We start from the raw sequence: 15,550 nt of genomic DNA, 5'->3' as shown, positions 1-15,550 counted from the left end.
ACAACTGAAGAAAAGGTGTAATATAAGAATAAAACAACTAAATGGAGCATTAATTTTCAATAAAGGATAAACCCCAGAATTGATTTGTATAAGCCTTAACCTAGCATAACCTCCAACCATTTAGTATTCTTTAATTAATTTTGAAGAGGGACGTTACACATAACGAAATCAATGAATGAAATACTCATTTAATTTTAAGCATTTATATTCATTTTAATAAGTGTTTAATAATTTTTTTTATTTTATTTCGAGACAGTGGACATATTTTCTCATTTTAAAAGTTATTTATGTTTGGCTTGATAAATATTTTTTTTCTAATTTTTTGTTTTTTGTAAAGAATAATAAAAAATTAAAAACAAATAGTCAAATTCACAATAAAAGAAAAATACCCACACGCAAACTTTAATGAATTAAACTTAATGGTCCTAAGCTACCACCTTAAAGTCATCTCTAAGTTAAAATGATAATGAAACAACGTCAGATTCCTTTAACCTTCACTCTAGAACTTTTTTTTCTTCAACTATCATTCTAGAACTTTTTTTTTTCTTTCTTTAATGCAAAGTATAGGAAAAGCACTAGGATATGTGATCAAGTGGCACTGTCACTTGGATAAAAAATCAAAAGCAAAATTAAGTGATGGTCACTATTCAATCATTATTGTCATTGATTAAATGCTGTGGTGATTAATTTACTTTGAGAAATGAGAAAATAAGGAAAGAGAGGCAAGGTTTTTCAAACAGTTGGTAGGGTACTTTTTCTTGTTTTTGGTTTCTTTCTCATCTCGTTGCCCTTTATTTCCCGAGTACGACATATACCTTAATTACGAACAACCCTGCATACAAGTTGCAAACTGAAAGCAATCGGTACAGCCAGGCTGTTCGTCGACATGAAACTTGAAAGGGCTCGTCTCACAAACATGATGTTGATCCATAAGGCAATAATTTGATAGGGCAAGCATTGATTCGCTTAATTATCATATAATATGATCTCATCTAACTATACCATAAGTTCACATTGTGATTCTTTTTACAAAAGTATACAAAAATGACGGGGGTAAATATACGAAGCTCAAAATACGATGAGGCACAAAAGAAAACAACAGAAGAGGAAAATCGAAAGTCTATTTAGCGACCTGTCAGCTTGCATCTCATGCCTTCTCAACCTGGGGCTACCACTCCCCGTTAGGTAATATGAGTTTGGATAAGGGTGTAAACTTTCCGAGTTTCCAAACACCCTTGCATATACCATCTCTCCGAACATCCCAACCACTGGATGATGAAATCCGGTCACTGTGGTGCCTCCGAGGTTAAGCAATGGTGAGGACGAATCTTCTTCATAGTAAGCATGGGGGTTGTAATTTTGATTTTGATAAGGATTACGATAAGGAAGCTGCTGACCATTCGGGGATGTAGTTGATAAAAGTGCTTGGGTACCACAGGCTGGTGGTCTAGGGGGTATCACCATACCCCTATAAAGCGCCTTGCCTTGAAGCTCAGATTCAGATTGGCCCCGACCATAAAGCGGCACCATGGTGGTATGGGATATATCAGCTTTGCAAACTGGGCATTGTGGGTGCTCATCTGCAGCAAGGGAGGCACTCTGGACATGAAGCCACTTATAGATGCAGGGCCAGCAGTAGAGGTGGCCGCAGAGAGTGACAATCGGCTCGTGTGCAAAGTCTAAGCAAATGTTGCAATCAAAACTACCATTTAAATTCTCAGATGTCGAAGCGCTGGGTACGGTCTTCCATTCCTGAGCATAATATTGCTTGCAGGCCATGGATCTGTTCTAGAAACTCAGATTAATCACTAGGACACTCTTGACCTCTGATACAAGAAAAATTAAATAGGATCAGCACACAGAATTTCCAGGTATCCACTAAATGCGCAACAATCTAGCAACTAGACAAAATCTGAAAAGAAAGAGAAGAAGGCAACAAATCTAGAAACAGAAATATGAAGCATAAAAGTCTAGCAAGCAACTACATATGCAGAAGACATGTTAAGGGCCAAAATAAAGAAAAACACCAAACAGATAAGGCCCCACTGCTAGCTTGATTCATATTTTCTCATCAAAAGGGCCAAAAGTTTTTGTACCCATCTACCAAATGGATAAAAAACAGCAAATCAAGGGACCCACAACTTTGAATTAATGTGATTCAAACATGATAGGAGTTTATGATAATATTACAAAGGTATCCATACTTCTCAGGTTCTATTTGAACTTCTTCAGTTCCATGTCTCTTCCTAAGATGAACCAGCCCTTTTTGTTCGGGCCTGAAAACATGCTTTGAGAGTTTAGTTTCCACTTAAGATGCTTTAAGTCCAACACTTCAACAGTGCTGTTGAATCCTTCATTTTCTTTTCCCAAAATCCTTTGCTAAAGTATAAAAGTATAAAGAACTGTTGAGCACAAAAAAAAAAAGCATAAAGAACTAAACATATGTAAACATTTAGGCCTTGATATTTCCATTGAAAATGACATCTAGATATGAAGTAAAACTACAAAAAGGTAAAAGTCCATTAAGGAAAAGTTTAAAAAATAAACAATTCCACTCATGAGTCATGAGAGAGTAATTACGTATTCCTTAACTTTAGCCTTTGTTAGCAGGACCTTTTAGCCGATCCACTTAAACCCCTTGTTTTTTAATTTGGAGTTTTCCCTATCACATTAATTGCCTCATTTTTGACAACTGCCCTTTACCCTAGCTGCAATTCAAATTACCATTTTGACCCTACTGGTGACAAAAATTTACGATTTTAGACGAAATCAGGTCGGTTTAGGTGAAGCACAAACAATCAAAGAACAAACTACAACGTACAGGTTCTGCTCTGTTAGGTTAAAATCAGGTGAAACATGAAAGTTTGAAACCCAGCAAACAATTAAACTTGTACAACTCTACAAACCAAAATATGAGGCTTCCAAGCAGCCCCCACCGACAGACCCCTCCCGTCGTCGATGAGACGTGGCCGAGCCAAAACTGGAGCATTATCAACTCTAGTAACAAAGTCAATAGACTCAATACAGTACAGCAACTAGTTTGAAGAACAATTTTTGTTTCTCTTAAGTTAAATTAAATCTAAGTTTCGGAAACTATAACATTGAATTTCAAAATTTCCCATCAGATAGGAGGGATTAGAGAACTATTAGCCTATTAATTTCTTCAATGTCTCAAATCAAAAATGAAAGGGTAATTCTCAAGCTAATTTCCATGGGATTTTAGCTACCGTTTTTTTTCATGTTTCCAACTTGCTTCTCGATAAAATTTCGAGAGGAATTGAAAGAACCTTTTCCTGAAAATAAAACAAAGCAATTTTTTTTCTACATTTCGCTTCTAGTTCCCCAAAACAAAGAATCCAAAGCTTAGTCAATCAAGACGATACAGGCACAGAGATATTAAGAATAACCAAAACGAGAAAAGAAATTAAACAACAAACGTACCTAAACAAAAATAAAAGCCGAATATCCAACAAATTCCGAGTTTGTTTTTATCTGTTTGTTTTGAAAGAAAAGGAAGGGACAAATAGAAAGACTCCACTGAGGTTCAATTCAAAAACTGTTTCATGAAAAAAAGAGAAAGAGAGAAAAAAAAGACGATGATGAAAGAGAAGAGAAAGAGATCTGATAATGGAATGGGAAGAGCGCGTCCATCGACGAGGCCCTTTTATAGAGGAATCCGACTCATTATAGAGTATATCTTTTTTTCTAATTTTTTTTCTTTTTTTAACGTGTCTACTTTCTACAAACTGTTGATGTCTTTTTTTTTCCCCTGTCGTCTTTTGTTCAATTTGTTCCATCTTTTATTACTGATCTTACCATAAGAAAAGCAAAAATAAAAATTCAACGTATGTGGATTTGCCACGTGGAGTCCTTTGCCAGCCGATGACAGTGAACTTCAGCAGTTCTAACTTTCTACACGGGTAAATAAATCAGATTTTTTTTTTTTTTTCAGTTTAGACTTTCCAATTTTTAACCGATATTCAGTTTCCATCCATTAAACTTTGCTTGAATTATTGAATGATATTCAATTATGTTCATTATTTTACTGGCTTGATCAAGTAATAATAAAGTATAGATTAACCATTTGAATGGTGTTTAGCCGGGAATATATTTATATATAAAAATAAAAGAAAAGTTGTTCCAATGGTAGCTTCTGAACTTTGAATTGACGACCCTTAAATACTTCTAGATTTGTCTGCTGCGTTGATCAAAGTATGTCGCTTGATTATAACTAGAAGGGTAGAATGTCTAATTCTTTCACAACTATTTATGTTTTTTTTTTTCTCCTGTTTCTCCTTGACAAGTCCCCTTGGCTCTTTTTACACGAGTGTTCCCAGCGATTTTCTCGTGAAAAACTTGCTCCAATCAATCCAATTATCTTGAACTTAAATTATGATCCTTCCAAGTTATTTATGTGGTCAACAATTTCACTATAAGTTTTATCCCATTTTCCTTTACTATTAGGGGCTGTTCCATATTAAGAAAATAAGTCAATTTCTTTAAAACTTTTTTGACGGGAACCATTTTCTTAAGTTTGGTATGTACATTCTTGAAAATCTAGTTTTACTATTTGTATTACATTACCACAAATCTTGAGAATATCAATCTCTTTGATATTGAGGTAAGTAAAAATAAAATTTAAGACAAAAATTTACTCTTTGAACTCTTTTTACTTCTCAAATTTTGAATTCAATTAAGTTTGGATATATATTTTAAAACTTAAATATGACTCGATTATTTTAAAATAATATTTTAATAATTAAATAATAAACTTAGATTGATCTCAAACTTAACAATTTGAAAGGAAAACCGGTAGATCCAACTCGATGTACAAACACCTATTAACATGTAAGTATATTAAATTTGTATATTTTTATATAAAATTATTTTATCCATAAATAATATATTTATTTATTTGAATTTTAAAATATATTCCTTATTTATTGGAAAATATTAAAATAAGGTAATTTTTTTATTATTTTTAATAATAAAAAACTTCTTAGCATGTAATTGTTTTAAAATTACATTTTAATACATAAAAATAACTTTAAAAATTAACATCACATTCTAATAAAAATGCTTGTAAATCAAACGTTACACGTTACCTTTTTAAAATTTTAATCATTATTTTTCTGTTCATACCAATGCTGTGATATTATTTTCTTAACAATTTTTTACATAACAATTACATTCCATTAAAATCATAAAATGATAAAGTATTAGGTGTCGTGCTATTTCTTTTTAAGTTCGCCAAAGGATAGAGATGAGTGTGAATAATTAAAGGCGATGTACTTTAACTTTATAATAAGAATAAATCATATTTGAAAACAAATTTTTAATAATTTAAAAGATTTGAATTTATTTTTCCAATTATCTCGCTCTGCTGCACTTCTAGAAGGAAAAGTGCTTTAAAATCAAACCAAAAATTAAAACATATCCGAATTCTGGCCCCCACGCGTGAAGGACGCCTTACACTTTGACAGCAAACCCGTTGCAGTGCTAGTCTCTGTTTCACCAGAAGGATATGTGCCTAAGTCTATGAATGGATCATCGTTAATCAAATAGCATGATGGTTGCTGAGAAGTATCGCAACAATCCAGCTCTTGGTTTCAAATGCAATAAAAACATGGGAAGATTTAGCCCCTCTAGAAGACAGCCTGAATAAGAAGGTGCTAAGGTGGGGGCCATGGGCTAAAAGCTAAACCTAACCTTAGTAACACATTTTGATTTGTCTGTTTGTCGCAGTTGGAGACCAGCTTTTTCTTCTTTCTGTGCGACTATTCCCCCACGTGTTAAGTCCTTCAAGTGAGTTTTTTTGTTCGTGTTCACATTTTTCCTCATAATAAAACATTTTCATGCACATGCCGTCGTCTGCTTACGATTTCGACGGTGTCGTTTGCTCCGTTTCTCTCACCCCACCTAACGAATTTCGTGTAAAATGAAGACCATGTCTCGTGTTCGTAATAGTAGACTTGGGTAGTGACAACCATTGAGTAAAAACCCTCCTCTGGAAAACTAATTTTAAACTCTGTGACAGTGTGAAAATGTAAAAGAAAAAAATTGCTTTTTGCAGGTTGATTAGCTCATCAAGATTTTTTTTTGGTTGTTAAGAGTAACCCTTTGTCGGTTTGTCCTTTTACATTTTCTTTTTGAAGCTGAGCTGAGATCAGTTTTGTTCAAAATTTCCAAGAGGATGGTTCTACGTTACTCCATAATCTTGACGCTTCATTAACATCTGGCATTCTAGATTTGGTACTCAGCTCTAACACTGTCAAATTGATGAGGTAATGTATACATGTAAACTTTCAACCCTGCGAATCCAATTTTCAAGCAAGAACTTTTAGCCCACGCACAGCAGAATATCAACGCCAGGAAACGCGTCAATATTGATCCCTTTTCAAAGAGGAAGATTTTTCTTTAGTAAATGGAGTACCATTTTCAAGTAGAAACGGTAAGAGTTCTAGTCTAAGGACCCACAAGCTGACCATCGAGATCAATGAAATGGCTACAGATCCAGCAGGGTGAGCCATTGCGGTAACAATAGTTTTCCAAGCTCCACGTAGGCGTACGAGGGGAAAGGTCCCACACCAGATCTTTCGATGATCAAACACTCCAACAACGTCGTATTTACTTTGCTGTCGAGCAGGATCTCTCTAGACCGTTGAATCCGCAAAGATCATAGGAGTAATTTAACTTGGACTGTCCAACCGATGCAAAACACTGGCAAATTCTAGACTCTATACTAAAGAAGGGGTAGGGGATAATTCCGTGTTCTCCACGATGCAAGGAACTGGAGATGAGAGGTTTAGAAAGCAGAGAAAAAAGATTCATCTACGGCTACGCTTCGTTTTGCCTTTGTGGTTCTTAAGATTTCATGATAAGGATATTGTGAGAAAAACAAAAAAATTTCGGCTCAAATTTTATCTCTGTTGTGAAGACGTGATTGCGTGAACCTTAGTACAAGCAGTATAGACAAATTAAACAAAACTCTTATCCCCATATTTTGGGTCCTGTTTAATTTCTCATTTATAATTTTATATCACATATTTTATAATAATTATTTTAATTTAGTTAATATTTATTATTTTAATTAATAAAAAAAGATACAAATTAAGATTTTTATCTAGTGGAGTACCGATGTGCATGTCATGAAGAAGGAAGAATGCAACTTGGTAAACCACATGTTAATTAGTACGTGTACTGATGTACACGTACAAAGTATTAAATAATGTGACTAAAAAAGCATTAATTTAGTTACAACAATTAAGTTTCAAATAATGTGAGCTACGCCTACAAAGTATTAAATGAAATTGATAGTTGTGAGTAAATGAAGGAATCTGTTTTTTTTTCTTTTGAACATAAGAACCATATACGAAGTCTTTTTGGAGGGTTTGCATATTATAAAAATTAATATTCGAAAGAATATGGGTATACATTCTCAATTTTGTAGCAAAATAGCTTCTAAATGAATAACATATACATTGAGTTTGTAAAAGTTGAAAAATCACATTAAAAGTTCATATTTGATGCACTATCAGAATATTAATTACCGTCTCAATAAATAAATTAAAAAGTTGTGAATGTTTAAAATCAAATATTTATTTAAAAAAAAATTGAACATTTATTTTTATATATTTATTAAATGACACTCTTGTAATTAAATAATATTGTATAGATATTATATACTGACAGTATATCAAATATAAATAGTTAAATTATATTTTAAAAGAAAAAGATAATAAAAAAGAGTTATTTTCATATATGAGAAAAAAACAATGAAGAAGTATAATGAAAGAAAGGCAGTCTTATGACATCTATAAAAATAAATAATATATTTAATTTTAAAATTAAATAAAAATACTAACAAATTTTATTTCATACCAAAAAAAGTTTTAAAAATATGCAAGTATATTTCTTATTTGATGAAAATAGTTTCTCTTGTTATGTGTTGCCTGCCATTTTGCATATGAATCTGATCACTAGACTTTATAATCTATCCTCAAAAGAAGGCATAGGAAAGATACTCGTGTGGATTCATTTAATTAACCGGTTACACTTAGGAATTATACGAAGAGCTTATTTGGCCTGATTTTTTTCTAACTTGAAAGTTATTATGAAGCTCTTATAAAAAATAATAACTTTTAAAATTAAGCTAAAATTGTTTGGTAAATTTTTTTTTATAAATTCTTAATTATAAGTTATAATTTTAGTTAAAATTATCATAAAAGGTTTTTTTTTTTTTGAGATGGTAATATTGTAATTATATTTAACAGATGAGGATATTTTTTAAACAAAAATAAAAATTCTCTTGCATTTTTGAAATAAGAGAAGAAAAAGCTTATCACATGAGCTTTTTCAGAAGCTCTTTTTTTTTTCAAAATTTTATTCTTTAAAAAAAAACTACTTTTTTTTTAAGAGCTTTTCAAAAATTATGTTGGATCTGGTTTTTACTTTTAAGAGGTAGATAAACTGAAAAAAAACCAAGCCAAACAAGCACTAATAAGTTGAAAAAGAAATTGTGAGAGATAACCTTTCTCGTAAGCTCAATTCAAAAATATTATTTTTTATAATTTTAATTAATTTTAGTCATTTTTTGGTATGATTGCACAATAATACCTTTTAAACAATTTCAGACAAATTAAAATGGTTTCGATTTTCTCTATCTCTCTATTTCGACAAAAATTTTAAAATTAAATCTCGATTTCTCTCTCTTATCAAATACTGTCTATGTCGTCATGTAGCTCTTTCTTGTTATCCCAAAGAGTAGAGATAACATCAAGGTATATATTTTACGTTATTGGGTTTATTGGTTTATATTCATAAAATCTCAAAATTAATGAGTTGAAATTGACTAGATATATTTGTAAATTATAACACTATATGACTTTGGTGACTTAAACCTAACTACGAGCAAACAAATCAATTAGATATTACGTATTGTATTATTAGTTTTTAGACATTGTGTTATTAGTTTTTAGGTATTGTGAGACTGGTTTTTAAGCATTGCGTGACTTAATCATTATGTTTTTGATTTTTAGGCATTGTGTGACTGATTTTTAGATATTATGTGACTAGGTTGTAGATATTGCGTGATTGATTTTTAGACAATACCTAAGTCACACAATGCTTAAAAACTAGTCACATAATGCCTTATTAACTTGTCACGCAATGTCTTACTAACTAATTACGCAATACCTATCAACTAGTCATACAATCCCATATCAAACCAGTCACACAATACCTAAAAATTAGTCAAAAATATCTAAAAATTAGTCATGCAATACTTAAACACTAATAACGCAATATCCAAAAACCGATTACGTAATGCTTAAAAATCACCAAAACTACTGAATTCTATTTATCAAAATTAACAACTTTAAACAACACACTATAATCCATTTAACAATATAATCAACGAATATGTCTACTTGAAAAAAAATACTTAAAATGCTCAAAGGTTTTTCTTCATGTATTAAAAAACATTCAAAGAGTGTTTTTTCGTGTATAAAAAATTACTTCAAATACTCAAAATGTTTAAAAAATTTTCTTTCTAGTAAAGAATACTCCAGAGATCAATGGTCTGACGAGGAAAGCTAAAAGGATATGAGTCGATTTGAGGCGCGAACCTAAACATATGGGTCGGTTTCATTAAGGATAATTTTATTCAAAATTAATTTATCTTCACAAAAAATAGTGAAAATTATAAAAAAAATTATTTTTAAAAACATCTTATTTATGAAGAATATTTTTGCAAAGAACCCTAAGTTGAAACTCTAGGCCCTATTAACTTATGAAATTGATTCCAAGACTTGCGTATAAGTGAATATCTAAAAGGGGAAAATGAAAAACACACTACTACTATCACACAATAATATGATAAGCCATCGACATTAACATATACATCTAGTAGTATTCTAACCCTCATTGTCTTAAAATGATGCCATTAGCTATTAGACTTTCTTTAAAGAAGAATAAGAGAAAAAAATTAAATAAATAATCTTATACAAGTATTTATTATATGGAACTATACACTTTCTTACCAAGAAAAAATACACTGCACATTAAACTGGCTCGAAATCATGAAAAATGAGGAAATAAAAAGACAAAGTTATGGCAATAAAATCATAACCAAATCAATAGAGAAAAGGTGTATGTGCAATAACTTTTAATTTTAATGAAGGTGATGTATAAATCCTAATAAAAATACATGGAGCCCTCGACTTTAAATCATCACACATTATTTTTCTTTTTTATGTTTCAAACATACTAGTCGTAGTAACAATCTAAAATTACTTTATTTGCAAGAATAGACCATAAAGGATTTAAATCAGTATTCACCTGCGTATGTGGACCGCAAGCTTTAGACTTTAGGAGGAATTTTTCGGGAATTGGGTTTGAAAACTCGTGATCAAGTTTGCCTAGCCAAGGATATATTTAAACTTATGAGAGAGCTTTATAGTATTTTATAATTTAAATCAGAGATGTGCTCAAATCAATATATATATATATATATATATATATATATATGTATGTATATGAGTTTAAACACTTAATTTTGATAGAAATGGATTAAGTTTTTGACAAAATAAATAGTGAGTGATAAATTTTTCAACTCAATACTGATTATAACTCTAGCCTTTAGTTTTATTGTAAATATTTAGTAGTATATTTGGTTAAATAATAAAAATTGTTAAATAAATTAAACACTATAAAAAATGCCATAATTCAACAATAAATATAGAAAACAAGGTTCAAACATGGAACTAATTACTTTATCCTATTCAATTAAGTCATTTCAAAATATTATATATTGATAGTGTATCAAATATAAATTATTACATTATATGTTAAAAAAAAAAAGACAATGAAGAAGTATAAGGAAAGAAAAACAATCTTATGAGATCTATAAGAATAAATGCTATATCTAGTTTTAAAATTAAATAAAAAATTAAAAAATTTATTTCATGGTAAAAAAAGTTTTTAAAATATGCGAGTATAAAAGTTTTTTTTTGCCTAAATGAAACGTCAGCCAAATTGAATAATTGAGAGAAAAAGAGCGCCAATTGAGCGCGCAACAAAGACGACGTTGCCAGTTTCCAAACGGCCAAACCTCTTCATTTTCCAGGTCTCAGCGAATTTAAAAACTTGTACTCTCTGGCATAAAAAACCTCACTCACCCTACCTCGATTTTGAATTTCAAATTTCTCCAAAGAGGAAAAAAAATCGAAACAATGTCAACAACCAAAGCCAGAACCAAAAAGCGAGGATCGGAGTCTTTGCTCGTCAAATCGGATCCGAAAACCCGACTCGTCGATGATTTCGATCCCGATCTTTCCAGGTCATTCTTCTCAACAACTGTTTTTCCTGTGTTTTCTTTGTTTCTGTGTTGAAGATTTTATCTTGTTGAGGAAATTTTGGTGAAAATTGCAGCGATCTCAAAGGGATTATGTCGGCGCTGCAACAGATCAAAGAGAAAGCACAGAAGGACGGTCAAAAGAAGAACGAAGAGACAATTTCTAGGTAATATAAATTTTGATTTCGTTCTCTCTTTTTTCGAAACGATTTTGGTTCGAAATTTTTATAATGAATGACAATTTTACGTAAGAGCTGTGATATGTTTGCGGTTTCTTCACTATCTCCTCCATAGTTTTCAAGATGAAGTTGTTTTTCTCAATTTTCCGAGCTATTAAATATTATTTTTCGAATTAATGTATGATTTTGATCGATCGATTTCATACCTTCGAAGAATTTATATGCGATTATGAGTTCATAAATCAAATAGTTTCTTAATTTGATCTGTGTTACTTAATTTTTACTGTATTGAGATTTGAATTAATGACGTGTCTTATTATTATTTTTTATCCATTTTTCTTTTATTTCTGTGGAAGCTGATACGTGTAGATCTCTACGTTTTCTCGAATGAATTTATGAACTGTTGATTGCAATTACTCTATAATATCTCTTTCATTCTCATGACTCATTTTAATTGGAAGAAAATGAAATAATAAAACTGTTTGTTTTAATCATTATTCTTTTTGTTATTTTTATCCTTCCTTATCATTTCCAGTTTCTTATCCACTTCTGCTACTATTTTTAGTCTCTTACTTGTATTGTTCGGTGACAGTGTGGCTGCTGAGATAAGGTCTAAGCTCGATGAACTGAAGTCCAAATTTGAGAAGGAAAGGTAAACCAGACTACCTAAAAAACCAACCTTGAAACAAATTTTTAAGCTAATTCCTAATGTAAATACACTAATTTACTGTTGTTGTTTCCTTTTACTATAGACAAACTTTTGCTAAGGCACTTTCAAAGAGCTCTAAAGAGGTAGGTACCTCATAGAGATCGCAGGGCTCAACAAGGAAACTAGTTGATGAAAGTGAATTTGTTATTCGGATTTAATAGATGGTTTAGAGCTTGAAATACTAATGTGATTGCTTTGTTTGCAAGTGTGAAAACTGCTTGAAGAATGAGACTGCTAAGTTCCAAGAGGTTTATGAGAAATTCTGCAAAGAAAAAGCTGCCCATCTGCAGGCCTTGAAAGGTACGCTTATTGGATAAATTGTTAGAATAAATTGTAATGCTTTGTATCTTCATTTACCAGTAGCCTCGTGCATAATTTTAATTTATTTCAACTTTTCAACTGCTGCTGACATGACAAACATAGTGTTGTCCTACTTTCTTGTCGTTTTATATAAGGCATGAAGATTCGGTACAATAATTAAACCTTATGATTGCTATGTTATAAATTATATAATAAATGAAATTCTTCTAGCTATTGGGACTGGCATGTGAATTATCAAATAGCCCAGGACTTCTTCCTGTAGTGTAGACAGATCTTCACATTGTTTTCAATCATGCCTGAGCCTTGTGGTGCTGATACTGGTATAGCTTTACTCGTCTAGGCAATTCGTTTCCTTCCTCAAGTGATTACCATAGTTGACTTGGACTAAACTTTCAGAATTTGTAGTTTATGATCCTGCTGAACTACTTTAGTTCTATGTGGATGGATGATCTGATTCTCAATGCTGTTTCACAGATACTATTTCCAGATTTGAGGAAGATAAAGAAAGGCTGTTCGTGCGATATGAACAATTGAGTGAGCATTAAGCAACAAAATCTATCTCCCTTTGTTTTAATGACACCTGATTCTACTAATTTGACATTGGTTGGTATCAGGGAAGAAAGAGAAGAGCTTGATATCTGAGCAAGAGAAATTCTGTGCTGATAAAATTGCTCAGTTGGAGGAGTCCTTGAAGAAAAAGAAACAGGTAATTAAATAATAAAAAGTCCAGTAGTTGAATACAGTCTACTTTCCCCCTGACTTAAAGAGCTGTAATACCATTTTACGTTCTGGCAAAATGCAGGATGACAGAACTTTCAGCATTTTGAGGAAAACTCTAGGTTCTTTTCTGGACAATGGCTCGGATGAAGACTTCCCACCTGAAGATTGAAAGGTTTGTTTCAATATGCAAATACGGCGAACATCTTACTTAGATAGACATCTTACTCAGATAACCTTTTCATCCTTTGGAATGTGTAGCTTCTGATTTACAGCATTTAAAACTTTCCATACATTTCTACTTAAGAACATAAACACAAAAACCAAAGTTAATTACTTGTAGGCCATCGAGAGTCATCTTCCCTTGACGGCTCTGAAACTGTTGTAAAAAATGATTTCTTTTGAATTTCAGTGCATCCTTACCAAATTAGAAAGAATAAAAATGGTAATAAAAAAGACAAAGGTTACAGAATGGTATTGGAAGAAATTCATGTTTCGGGGCTCATGCCAAGAGAGGAGAGGTAGGGAGGGAGAAACATATGTATTAAGAGCTCCATTAACTTTGATTAACATGTCTAAATCGATTAGAAGTTTCATTAGACAATATCAGCGGTAACTTCTGTACATTGACAATTCAACTAAACATCCACATAAATAAAGGTAGCTCCAAAATCAATAGATCAGACAGGTATTGGCAGTTTAATGCACAGCATTGGGAGGGGTCGGTTGCCCCTGTTGTACAGACCAGGGAGGGCGCCTGTTGTGTGCCTAGACATAAAGAAATCAACATTATCAGTCTACTGATCTCAGCGACATAAAAAAAAACAGCAGCAATAACAATCTGATCCGCGTGCGTGCACACACACACACACATGTTGATGCAAGCAAGTCAACATATAAATTTGCAAGAAAAACAAATATTACACACCCCGATTTCCGTCACAAACTGGCAAGAGGAACATCTGACCGATGAAGCTCCAAAGGGGTACATCAGCAACACTGCACAACTGCCGCACTTAACCAGTCCAACCTGATGTGCTGCAAAATGTAGGGTAGTGTTATCAGATGATTGACAATAAATTCCTAGATTGCATATTTATTCTTGTCCATTTGAAAGCCCATGAGTTTTAATAACTATGATTTGTGCTATGTCAGTAATGGGGGAAGACGAACACAGAAGCTATTCTAAAACTATGGCGAGAAGATAGAGAAACAGGAGGAAAAACCAACAAAAAAAAAAAAAAGAGAAGCTTTATTACGAATCTGGGGGAGAGACCAATTATATATTTTTTGAGTAACAGAGAAAAAAAAGAACCTTCAAGTACAAAGTTGACTGTTTCACAGCATGAACATTTAGCTTGACGGGCTCCTCTTGGATATGAAAGCAATTGGCGGCATGAACCACAAACCATTTGGGCCATTTCTGCATCCACAATGGCAAAAGCAAAGCAAAGTGAGGAAAGGGAAGAGCTTTTATTTTAAAAAAGAAAGTGAAATGCCATGGAATTATGCAGGCAAATAGAAGATAACAATTCAAGAAAACAAAATTTATGTATAATTCTAGGTCAAGACCAGCTCTTGAGTCATAGAGTTTGATATTAGTTGCAATCCTATTTGTCGTCAAAATTCAAGAACACATTCGTACTAAGGCCAAGTATCAAAGAAGGTAACTATTAAAAAATCCCAATTGAATTCCAAAACTTTATCAATTTGTATAAATAAATTAGCCAACATAATTGTATCTCCAATTTCGAGGTAAGGTCACAGAGCTTGATCTAGTTTTCTCCACGATATACGCTAAAAATCAGAGAGAGAGAGAGAGAGAGAGTTTTGAAGGCATAATGATACCAGATGATGGCGGCGGTTGCGGAGGAGGAGGAATAGATTGCCATCCTGGCGGCGGCCCCTCTTCTTCTTCTTCTACCTGTTGTTGTTGTTGCTGTTCTCCCTCCTCTCTGTTCGCCATTTACTACTTTGAGCGTATGCGTAACTGAAAAGGGTCGGTTTGTACTGTTATAGGAAACACAGAAACCACTGCACAGCGGCGTCGTTTCACTCAGAAGCACGCCCTTGCCACCCGGAGCCTTTCAGCCGGTTTATATTATTTTAAAGAACAATTGACAGATTCGAGTTTTATCAAATTTTTCTCAAGAGTCCTCATTTATATAATTTAAGAAACATTCTAGTCTTGGCACCCCGTTAGGTCTGCTCGGCCCAACTTAACTATTTTTCAGATTTTAAAATTTATAAATAGTTAAAAAAATTTTAAAA

General features: G+C 32.3%; 3 protein-coding genes across 4 annotated transcripts; 1 reads left to right on the top strand and 2 right to left on the bottom strand.

Annotated features, from left to right (window-relative positions):
- Window positions 1–941: 941 nt before the first annotated feature.
- LOC18596859 (E3 ubiquitin-protein ligase RMA1H1-like) lies at window positions 942–3,643 on the bottom strand. 2 transcript variants are annotated; one of them, XM_088807522.1, is made up of 3 exons: window positions 3,442–3,643; window positions 2,205–2,402; window positions 942–1,826 (listed from the first exon to the last, which is right to left on the bottom strand). In XM_088807522.1, the coding sequence occupies exon 3, from the start codon at window positions 1,777–1,779 to the stop codon at window positions 1,069–1,071; it is 711 nt and encodes a 236-aa protein (XP_088663648.1). In that variant the 5' UTR covers window positions 1,780–1,826; window positions 2,205–2,402; window positions 3,442–3,643; the 3' UTR covers window positions 942–1,068. The 2 variants fall into 2 exon arrangements, with proteins under 2 accessions (XP_088663648.1, XP_007025637.1); XM_007025575.3 differs by lacking the exon at window positions 2,205–2,402.
- Window positions 3,644–11,061: 7,418 nt separating this feature from the next.
- Window positions 11,062–13,685, top strand: LOC18596857 (DNA ligase-like protein). Its single transcript, XM_007025572.3, has 8 exons — window positions 11,062–11,338; window positions 11,431–11,520; window positions 12,125–12,184; window positions 12,285–12,324; window positions 12,448–12,541; window positions 13,037–13,096; window positions 13,177–13,268; window positions 13,365–13,685. Exons 1-8 carry the CDS (start codon window positions 11,232–11,234, stop codon window positions 13,449–13,451), a joined length of 630 nt encoding a protein of 209 aa, XP_007025634.2. The 5' UTR covers window positions 11,062–11,231; the 3' UTR covers window positions 13,452–13,685.
- Window positions 13,686–13,819: 134 nt separating this feature from the next.
- On the bottom strand, window positions 13,820–15,400 carry LOL2 (lsd one like 2). Its single transcript, XM_007025571.3, has 4 exons — window positions 15,128–15,400; window positions 14,595–14,702; window positions 14,208–14,317; window positions 13,820–14,047 (listed from the first exon to the last, which is right to left on the bottom strand). The coding sequence occupies exons 1-4, from the start codon at window positions 15,243–15,245 to the stop codon at window positions 13,979–13,981; spliced, it is 405 nt and encodes a 134-aa protein (XP_007025633.3). The 5' UTR covers window positions 15,246–15,400; the 3' UTR covers window positions 13,820–13,978.
- Window positions 15,401–15,550: the final 150 nt, after the last annotated feature.

The sequence above is a fragment of the Theobroma cacao genome, chromosome 6, assembly GCF_053813885.1.
Source record: "Theobroma cacao isolate CCN51 chromosome 6, ASM5381388v1, whole genome shotgun sequence".
Lineage (NCBI taxonomy): Eukaryota > Viridiplantae > Streptophyta > Magnoliopsida > Malvales > Malvaceae > Theobroma > Theobroma cacao.
The sequence above is the reverse complement of the archived record's forward strand: the minus strand, read 5'-3'. Positions and strand labels throughout refer to the sequence as shown.

Bases quoted from the DNA above. Each gene is read 5' to 3' on its own strand.
- LOC18596859 (XM_088807522.1), bottom strand. From the start codon at position 1,779: ATGGCCTGCAAGCAATATTATGCTCAGGAATGGAAGACCGTACCCAGC.
- LOC18596857 (XM_007025572.3), top strand. From the start codon at position 11,232: ATGTCAACAACCAAAGCCAGAACCAAAAAGCGAGGATCGGAGTCTTTG. The intron at 11,339-11,430 runs GTCATTCTTCTC...TGAAAATTGCAG, and splicing joins TTCGATCCCGATCTTTCCAG to CGATCTCAAAGGGATTATGT. The intron at 11,521-12,124 runs GTAATATAAATT...GTTCGGTGACAG, and splicing joins AACGAAGAGACAATTTCTAG to TGTGGCTGCTGAGATAAGGT.
- LOL2 (XM_007025571.3), bottom strand. From the start codon at position 15,245: ATGGCGAACAGAGAGGAGGGAGAACAGCAACAACAACAACAGGTAGAA. The intron at 14,318-14,594 runs GTTCTTTTTTTT...TACATTTTGCAG, and splicing joins AGTCAACTTTGTACTTGAAG to CACATCAGGTTGGACTGGTT. The intron at 14,048-14,207 runs GTGTGTAATATT...CTTTATGTCTAG, and splicing joins AGTTTGTGACGGAAATCGGG to GCACACAACAGGCGCCCTCC.